This window comes from Halyomorpha halys, unplaced genomic scaffold, assembly GCF_000696795.3.
Source record: "Halyomorpha halys isolate HHAL.00 unplaced genomic scaffold, Hhal_1.1 Scaffold106.1, whole genome shotgun sequence".
Taxonomy (NCBI): domain Eukaryota; kingdom Metazoa; phylum Arthropoda; class Insecta; order Hemiptera; family Pentatomidae; genus Halyomorpha; species Halyomorpha halys.
The window spans coordinates 3108694-3119476 of record NW_027111449.1 but is presented as its reverse complement, the minus strand read 5'-3'; the positions used below and the strand labels follow the sequence as shown (position 1 = coordinate 3119476).

The 10783-nt window shown below is 32.5% G+C and overlaps 2 protein-coding genes across 2 annotated transcripts in view; both read left to right on the top strand.

Moving 5' to 3' along the window:
* LOC106677659 (ice-structuring glycoprotein) overlaps positions 1-10783 on the top strand; it is a 13693-nt gene extending 2910 nt beyond the window's left edge. Inside the window, exons 3-4 of the mRNA XM_067049438.1 lie at positions 9727-9783; positions 9894-10783. Of these exons, the coding sequence (XP_066905539.1) occupies positions 9727-9783; positions 9894-10688 (852 nt within the window). The 3' untranslated portion in view covers positions 10689-10783. The remainder of the gene's footprint in view (positions 1-9726; positions 9784-9893) is intronic.
* Positions 2592-3564, top strand: LOC106677650 (cuticle protein 38). The gene is made up of 2 exons (XM_014415696.3): positions 2592-2751; positions 2833-3564. Exons 1-2 carry the CDS (start codon positions 2740-2742, stop codon positions 3469-3471), a joined length of 651 nt encoding a protein of 216 aa, XP_014271182.1. The 5' UTR covers positions 2592-2739; the 3' UTR covers positions 3472-3564.

Sequence of the window (10783 nt, the reverse complement as noted above, 5' to 3'; positions counted from 1 at the left end):
GAATAAAGTTGAGAGAAAAGAGATCAAAATTGTTTTAAAAAGAAACTAAACCACTCTCAAACAACTATATTAATAAAAAATAAATCTAATCATTATTATTATTTTTATTCATATTTATTCTTTCAATATGTTTATTTAATATCTTCCTCCCCCTCCCGTATTGTTTTTTGTTTTATGGACGACTCCTGTACTTTTTTAACTGTTTATTTTACTTTTTTTTTTAAATTTTTTACTCTTGCCATTGCTACTTATTTTTTGTTCTTATCATTGTTTATTCAAGTTAAAATGATAAGAAATTACATATCTTATCATTTTATTTTTGCATAATATTTATTCTAGCCTAAATTATCTTATTGTATCTTAATACGAATAAAAAATAAGTAACAATGGCAAGAGTAAAAAAATTTAAAAAGTACGTAAAATATACAGTTGAATAGTACAGGAGACGTACATAAAACAAAAAACAATACGAAAGAAAAAAAGTAGAGAATAAATAAACGTCTTGAAAGAATAAATATGAATACAAATAATAATAATAATAATGATATTAAATGAGCAAGAACAAATCAGGACTACCTACCTGTTCACAGCAAAAGGTTGAACAGAAGGCGACAATAAAGCGGAAGCGTGGAGGAGTGGGGGAGTAGGTAGCCAGTAGTTTAACGGTTATATTTCTATTTCAAATACCTCGCGTATACAGGAAGTAGTGATAATGATATGACGAAAAATGAAAAATAAACAATAAGTTATAATATTCTCAGTTTTTTTTTGTATCTTTTTAGCCCTGATGAAGCCCTAAAAATTGGGGCGAAACGTCGGACATTAAAATAGTTATAAACTATTTGTTCTTTTTTTGACCGCAACTCTGACCATCACAAAACACGATTACACAAAGGCCAAAGAAATAATAATTTGGAGGATAGTGATCATTTAAAAGAATGATGTTCAGTGATTTTGAGATTAATAGGTTGGTAAAGTTGTACCCGAGGAAGTATATTATCTTATAAACATTGATCCGGCGAAAAAATATTATTATGAACTGCACCAAAGACGGTGGATGTAAAATTGCCCTTTTTGGGAGAATGGCATAAGTATAGGCACTTAATTTTGCCTAACATGTAACTTTTTTTGGTAGAGAAAGTGGAGTATCTCAGACATAAAACCCTACAGAACACTTAAAGATAGTTTTGTGTACGTGTTGCTTTACAAAACGTTATGCAGACTTAAATAAACATATTGCAAATATATTGCTGTGAGTTTGATATATCCAATTATTACTGGTTATTATATGTCTATTATTACCACAGAATATATTAAATTAGCGAATGACTATCAAATTAGTTGGCGTGTTTATATAATTTCCAACTCTTAATAGCAAATGTCATGAAAGTTGTACTGAAGTTGGTCCAGTTTGTTCACCTCCTGGCTTTTATCATAACGTAGACAATTATCGAAACTGAATTTTTTGCTAGGATAGGGCATAATTAATTTTGGGGCCTTCTATTCTCTCTATTTTGATGTAATTATTGTATCTTGATTGATTAAATTACTGTATTTTTTAATAAAAATGATAGTTTAGAACATTATTTAAATTAATATAACTTGAAATAAATATGTATCATCATTCCATAATATTAACCCATTTAATTGATTAAGTCGCAAAATGATGAAAAAATATTAAGAATGTTTTTGCATGATCAGAAAATATTATAACTTTGAATTTGGCTCCTTTAAATCAATGTTTTCCTTCATTTGTGTAATTCCCATTTTGTTGTTTAATAGGGAGCGATAACTAAAAAAATATTTAAATTAGGTAATTTCATATTACAGCATAATAAAGCAGATATAATTTCCTTTTAAACAAGTAGTATTGAGGAGACGGAATTTTATATCACATTATTGTTTTACGAGTACTTAACTCGGGTAGAATTTAAACTCATTCCGTAAAAAACCTCAACGTAATCTAAGTCGTTTCTTCTCTAAACAAAATGTTTTGTATAGATTTATCGATGCGTGAGCATAGCGCTCCTAAATCCTAACTCGCCTCTGCTGGTAATAGTGTTTCGGATCGGAAATTACCGATTCGGCAATACAAATCTTTTATAATTTCCTTAAATTTAATAACTGAAAGTTTACTAGGCTTATTGTTAATTTGAGACCATTCCAGCTACAAATGACTTGTAGCATGAATTTTCGAAACTAAATATATTTTTTTAAATTTATTTATTTAATGTGATTTACAACAGTACAAATAATAAATACAATAAGTAAATATGTTGTATGTTTCATATACACTTGAAAATCTAGGGAAGGAACCACCCATTGGTGGTACTTAAATTAAATATGAATAGTTCACATCGGCAGAAAGAGATAAGACGGCAAGTAGGAAGCGAAACCGGTCATATAAACGACTATTGGGCCTATATTTTTCTTATATAAACTATTTAGAATACCCAACTTTGATTAAGTTAAATTTACTTTAACTTAGTTTTTTTTTTAGTTTTTTATTAATTTATTCTTATATTTCATTTATACAATTATGTATAGATTTTATCCGGAAAGGTTGAAAAAAAATTCGGACGACTTTGATTATAACCGGATTGATTTCAAAATGATACAAGTCAACAATCGGATCTTCCCAGCCCTGAACTCATTTTTCTATCTGGATCAGGTATATATTGGAAGGGAGGCTGACTGAAGAGCATTCTCTTCCCAGCAGCAGGACCAGAATACATTACAATGTACAAATTTGTAAGTTTCAATTTAGCTAGATTCACAAATATGTTTCTAACTTTATAATACTAATTATGTGTGCATTTATTTAAATTATAGGCCGTTCTCTTCGCCCTCATTGCCTGTGCTAGGGCTGGCTACATCGGAGGCTACGCTGCTGCTCCAGCGCTGACCTATGGTGCAGGCTACGGTTATGGCGCTGCATACGGCTATGGTGCATATGCCGCACCAGCCATCGCCACTGTAGCACATGCTCCAGCCATTTCATACGCAGCTCCTGCAGTAGCCACCGTAGCCCACGCCCCAGCAGTCTCCTACGCCGCTCCAGCCGTCTCTTACGCAGCTCCAGCAGTTGCAGCTGTAGCCCATGCTCCAGTCGCCGTAGCCCACGCTCCAGTTGCTACCTCCTACGCTAGCACATACAGGACCGTCAATAAGCCAATCGCCGTAGCCGCTCCCGCTATTTCCTACGCCGCTCCAGCTATTGCTGCAGCTCCAGCAATTGCTACTGTTGCTGCTGCCCCAGCCGTAGCCACCGTCGCCGCAGCCCCAGCTATAGCCACTGTTGCTCACGCTCCAGTAGCCACCGTCGCTCATGCTCCAATCAGTTACGGTCTCGGCCTCAGGTCCGCCTATGGTCTTGGCGGCTACGGTTACGGTCTTGGATACAGGTCTGCCTACGGCCTCGGCTATGGATATGGTGGATATGGACTTGGCACCACCCTCCTCCATCACTAAGTACCTTGATGAGTTCTTCATAACCTGAAGACTTCTGAAATCTCTACCGATTAATTTATTTCTTCTGTTAATAAATCAAGTTCCATGTTTAAATGTTTTTTTTTAAATATTTATTTATTGCTATTTATAACTGTACATTATAATACACTTAATAAATCTGATCTAAGTTAAATTGGAGTGTTACGGACGTGTAGAGAAACTACCCATTGGTAGCACTCTAATGACATTTTACATTAGCTGGTCTCGTGGCTAAGGTTAAGGAAAATAAGATTTAACATTTAAACAACCCCCTAGTTTCTAATCTTGCATCCTCTTCCATTCCTGACAATCCTCCGTAAAAGAAGATGTTTCAGGCGCCACGGAGGATTGTCAGGAATGGAAGAGGATGCAAGATTAGAAACTAGGGGGTTGTTTAAATGTTAAATCTTATTTTCCTTAACTTTATTTGTTCCATATAGGTATCACACTGACGTCAATTGCTCGGAGAGGATTTTTTCATGCTTGAAGAAAAACTTCTATATATCATTTCTCCAATCGTAAAGAAGAAACGCAACAAGTCATTTGATAATTTAATTTCCTATAATAATCTAGCTACCCTCAGCCTGCCATTCTTTCACAATTTCACCATTAGTATTCCCAAAAAACTGTCATGTTGACGGCATAAATACCTCAAGAGTAATGGGCACGGAATAATTTAGGCACCATTTCGCACTAGTAATAGTAAATTCAGGGGGGTGAAACACAAAATGTATATAAACTTCCAACATGAAATTTATATCATTATGTTTTAATTATACAAATCTAAATATGGTGTTTAAAACTACCTTTTTCCTAGACAAATACAAGGCTTATAAAGAGGATTGAATATGGATTTAACAATTATGCAGTTCATTAACTTTTTTTCTCTGTACGGTTGTTAAAATTAATTTTATTTTCTTCGACGACCTGACATAGGTGAGATAAATAAATTATCAGGGTCACAAATTGTGAAAAATTTCAGAAAGATTAAATGAATGTATAAAAAAAAATATTTATTTCAAAGATTTTTAATTTTTTTGTATTTATCGATTACAAGATTCAACTATAATTTTTGAATTTTTAAAATCTTTGATATGAAGTTTCCATTTTTAAGTTGTTTTTCTCAGGTAGTCGTAGCCGCATTTGCAATGTACATTTTTTCCGAATTGAGTTGGAGTCAATATTTGGGATATTTAGAAATATTTGGAAAATTAAGGAAATATTTGATGATAAAATTTATTGTTGGATTATGTGCATCCTGATATTGCAGAGCATATAAAAATATAAATAATAATAATGAATTTTAAATGATAAAATTTTAAGGATGTTAAGATCTAGATTGATAGTAGGGGGATGGCTCAGTAAGGCGCTGTGCTACTAACTCCAACGACCAGGGTTAGATCCGTCTGTTACAGTAGTAATATTTATTATGTTACTGTAGCTTTGAGAAATAACCTCAAATATTATGTGATTTTGTGATTTATAGCACCCTTAATCTTAGAAATAAGAGTAAGTTTGCTATGGATTTTTTCCCAGTGATTAAAAGCTATCCATAAATATACAGATACATTTGGAGTAAAACCATATACTAAAGGAAAAAAAAAGTCTTTAAAGAATCCAAAGCAGAAGTATCTCCTAATCCTCCAACACAACATAAGTTATGATTTTTTAATAAATAATTCAAATTTTATCCATTATAGTCTCAAAACCTTTTATTTCTCTTATAAGTCCGACGTTTCGGCCAATCCGGCCATCTTCAGGGACAATCTACTACAAAACAGTTTCTGTTACATGTATGATCCTACAAACAATTCAATTACTTAACATTATTATTTATATTTACCCTACTTTATCCAACCATATAATTTAAACAACTCTAACTTCATGCAGGCTATTCTGCCCAGGTCAAAAAAATCAATATCTATGAAACATTAAAAACATTAGGTAAAAGATATTTTTTTGTTAATTAGTATATCCCAGTGCTGGACTTATAAGAGAAATAAAAGGTTTTGACCATATAATGGATAATATTTGAATTATTTATTAAAAAGTTACCAGTCTCAAGAAAAAATTTAGATTATATATAAATAAATAAGTTATGATGTTATTCAGTTAACCAGGTGCATCTCAACGTTAGTGTGATGAACCTGCGGGACTATTAATTATATAAAAACGTTATTAACCAATTTTTATGAATTTTAGAGACTTGAAACTAATTTGTTTTACATATTGTAAATTTAAAGTTTACATACTATAAACTACAAAAAAGTAATTTATCAAATCTCAATATTTTATCAAACACATTACTTAATAAAACACGCAGTGAGGTTTTGGAATCGAGTTCTTTCCGGATCGAGACTTCTTATAGTATAATCACCTATAATAAAAGAAAGGGTTAATTTCTGTCTTCATATTTATTGCGAAGAATATTTTGAGCTTTTAATATGATTTGATGAGAAAAGTAAAAAAAAATAAATAAAAACGGCTTATAGATGAATTGAATCAAATTGGGATACTAACGAAAACGGACTTTCATTGGTACTGACCGCTATGATTGCCAGAGGGATTATTTAAAACGGCACATCATCCGTTTCGACACAGAGGGCGCCCTTGGCATTTCCATACCTTTCTGTTTGTTTGCATTTCGCCCAACACATTTTGTAATTAAATTTATTGAGTTTAATAATATGAAAATGGCATTCATGACCACTGAACAAGTTTTTTTTTAATATTATAAACTTACTTAATCTTGATATGATTCGAAAAAATAAGCTGGTAGATGAGTGGAAACAGTGACTTTTTTTGTAACTATTGGTCTGATTATTAACTATCGTTGTTATATTAGTAATAATAATTTTCCCACAGTTATAAATCTTTTACATTTAGCGAAAGAGTTGTGTTATTCTCATGATATAAAACGGAACACTAAATTATTGGATTAAAAACATTTCTTTAACTATTTATTATAATACATTTATAATATTGTCAGTCCTAAAGCCATAGCTTCTTTTTTTTTTTCGTTACCTCTTTTATTATTAGATTTATACAATACATACATACACATGCATAACAGAAATGACAAATGTATACTAGCATACTACTGCCTTGGATTGCCTTATGGCATTGTAAGGTACGTTGCAGGGTCTTCAAGGTAGTCAAAATCATGCAGCTAACGCCAGTCTTTAAAAAAAGACTCTGATCTTTAAAAAGCCAAAGTGGTATATCTACATTTTTTTTCTATATTGGGTTTCATATCGTTTTAAGTAGATTTTAAATTCTTTTGGCAATGCAAACAAAAAATAATTAATAAAGTTCAATTGATTTGTATCCTAAGTATATCTTATATCTGCATTCATCATTAAGTTAACAGTGGTATGAATATAAAAATGATGTCCCATTAAAAAATAAATATTTTATATAGGATGTATTTAGAAAGTATAGTGACAGACTGGAGTTACTTTATGAAAAGTAAGTAACGAAGTAAAGACTTCGGAAAGTCAATAGGAATTCTCCAACAAGTCACCCAATCTACCGTAGGATTTTTGGCACACTTCCAAAGTAAAATGAAATTAAATAATTTATGAAAAGGAAGAGAGTTAAGTTCGGGGTCAAAATAACTCAAATAGTTGGCTCATAATAAATAGTATATTTACATATATGTCTCGCTTCACTTTGAAGGACTTCATCAGGATTAAAAAAGATACAAACAACAGAAATAGTGTAAGAAAGTATGAGAATATGATTACATGAAATAAAACTAAACTGAAGTATGGTTGAAAATGATGTGAAAATATGTATAAAAATGAGCAAAGAAAATTAATTTTTTTCCATGTTCTGTTTTATTTCATGTTATTTTATTCTCTTACGTGTTATCTTTGTTAAATTATTTTAGTTGTTAATATCTTGTTTAGCCCAGATGAGGCCCTGGTAAGTGAGCTAAAAGAATGGCTCATAATAAAGAGTTTATTTATTATTTTAGTTATATTTACGGCACCTGTACCATATTCCTTTATTAATTATTTTAGCAGCGATATCTTTCTATATTGGATGGATGAAAAGATTATTAAGATTTAGCTGCTTTATTTTTTTAACGAAGAAGAGTTTTCTCAGAGAGATAAAACTACGAAAATCAACTTCTTAGGACTAAAAACTCTTATTCTAAATATTTCAACGAAATCCTTCAGCGTAACTCTATTCATGTTGCGGACAGAGAGAAAGAAATGGCTCGTGTTAAAGTATAGGATATGATTTATTTTTAAATTTGGGTTACTAGGTAATAAGACCCAAATATTTTTTTTGTTAAAATTTATTTGTGACGTTTTAATTACAACAAAAGCTTTAACAACATCGTTTTACACTTTATTTGAAAAAAAAAATTATTTTCCATATCCATTCATGAAATTTTGTCTTCATCTATCTTTTCGTATCCTAAAGATCCAAATTAAGCAAAGAAAGATTTTTTTAAAAACTGATTATTAGTTATACTAAAAATTAAAGCCTTAGAAAAGGGGATATTTAACCCCAAAGGAACGAAAACAGCTTAATCATTGTTTTTTTTTTATTGTATCCGATTTTTTCATTGAAATAATTCATTAAAATTACAATTATCATTTACAAATATGTAAAAAAAAATATAACATTTGTTGCATATTATTCGCCCAAACGTCACTTTTTCATGGTTTGAGGTTAATTAATTTGGTATTTTTGATCTTTAAAGATTTGAAATTGATTTCATTCGCCTTCTATAAATTGTTTTAATTGTCCCCACAAAGGATAAAATTATTGAGCAATGCTAACAATCTTTTATACGGACATATTTATTCTTGTAGATGTTTAATATTTATTTTTAGTGATTTTATTGTAAAAAACTGTTTCCAGGAAATAATGGGCCAGTGTGTCATATGTACCAGGGCCCGTTCTGATAACCGCTAAATTTACGTACTCTCAGACATTCACTGGTAATTATGATGTACTTTATCATACACTTTATGAACATTTTTATAAATTTATTATCTCTCTTAACCGTAGTAACGTCCTAATAAAGAGAAAAAAAATTGAATTTATTACATTTTGTTTGAAACATTTAAGATAACCATTATCGTAAATGGCTTATATAATTAGTCGACAATTATAAGACACAAAATACGTAGTGTAACCCAAAATGCTTTAGTTGTCGCAATTCCATTATTCCAAACAATTATAAAATATTAACAAAAACCTTTAAACGATAATGTACAATGTAAGATCGTAAAATTAAATTATATTAATTAGCATAATTAGACAACTACACCCAACTAACTTAGTTACTTTATCTATTAGAGTAATTAGACAAAGTACATATGAACGCTATATTTATGAAAAACAGGTATTTTGTTTACATTATATCACTAATCTCAACTACAAACTGAATATTTTATTTTTTTTCATATCTCGACTCGACAATATGTTTCCAACTATATAAGAATTTTTTTTAATTTGTAACTTATTTATTTGGTTATAATTTGATTAATGCGATCGCTATTTTATTTTAAGTTATTTCTAAATTTGCATTCATGCCCTCATTCTCTTATAATTATTTTTCTATGTGTGGCTTTCGAAATTTTTGAATGCGAAATTAGGGTGAGTCCACAAATTTAATTAAAATTTGTATTATACATTGAATATTTGTGTTGGGTCCCGAGAAAAGTGAAATTTGAGATTATTGAGAGAGAAATAGAGAGAATAAAAATGAACAGCTGGGAAGAAAACCTGAAGAGGAAGATGAAAAAAAAATTACAAATGAAAAAAAACGGAAAAACAACCTAGTATTTAAAGGAACATTGTATAGTTTCAATTTGTACTAATAATGGAAAAAAAAATTATATCTTTGTTAATTACTGATGATAGTATGCTCTAGGACTGATTAGTATGCTGAGTACTTGTTATTGTTAAATAAAGCATTTATCTTATTTATAATGAATGAATTCAATTATATGATTTAATGTAGCATTTAATGTCAGAATAGAAAAAAACAAGAATGCAATCATAGCAACTACCGACATTAAATATTTTTATATTAATATGCTTTTTAGGTTAAATTAAATAAATAATATTAATATGTTTTGAAAATGAAAGATACATGCGACTGATTTGTTTATTGAATTTGTTTACGTTAGAGATTGTCACCCAACGACTCCTCCCGACCCTGAACTCATTTCTCATCTAGATCAGGTATATATTCGGGAGGAGGCTGAGTAGACAGCATTCTCTCCACAGCAGAAGGACCAGGATACACCCACCATCATGTACAAACTGGTAAGATGTTGAGCAAGTTGAAGAAGAATTAACGAATTGCGAACATAATTTATACTTAACGTACGATGTAATCATCACCAAAATTGCTAATGTATTAATTTTTATTGCAGACTGCACTTTTCGCCCTTATCGCCTGCGCAAGGGCTGGCTACTTGGGAGGTTACGCTGCTGCCCCAGCACTCACCTACGGCGCTAGCTACGGCTATGGAGCTGGATACGGTTACGCTGCTCCCGCCGTCGCAACCGTCGCTCATGCTCCAGCTATTTCCTACGCCGCACCTGCTGTCGCTACTGTCGCTCACGCTCCAGTCGCTACCTCTTACGCTAACACCTACAGGACAGTCAACAAACCAATTGCCGTAGCAGCCCCTGCTGTATCCTACGCTGCTCCAGCTGTGTCCTACGCCGCCCCCGCCGTCTCCTATGCTGCCCCAGCCGTTGCCACCGTAGCTCACGCCCCTATTGCCACCGTCGCTCACGCTCCAGTTGCCACTTCTTACGCTAGCACCTACAGGACCGTTAACAAAGCTTTAGCCGTAGCTGCCCCAGCCGTCTCTTACGCCGCCCCCGCTGTTTCCTATGCCGCTCCAGCAGTGTCCTATGCTGCTCCAGCAGTCGCCGCTGTAGCTCATGCCCCAGTCGCTACCTCCTACGCTAACACCTACAGGACCGTCAACAAGCCAGTCGCCTTAGCCGCCCCAGCTATTTCCTATGCCGCTCCAGCTATCACCACTGTCGCTCATGCTCCAGTAGCCACCGTCGCTCATGCTCCAATCAGTTATGGTCTTGGTGTCGGGTCCGCCTACGGCCTTGGTTACGGTTCTGGTCTTGGATACAGGTCTTCCTACGGTCTCGGCTATGGATATGGTGGTTATGGACTCAGCTCCACCCTTCTCCACCATTAAACATTGAACTACCAAAGTACCTGATCCTCAATCTTCCTACTATATCTTATTTATTCCTCTTGTAAATATTTTAAAATAAAACATTTTAGTTCAAA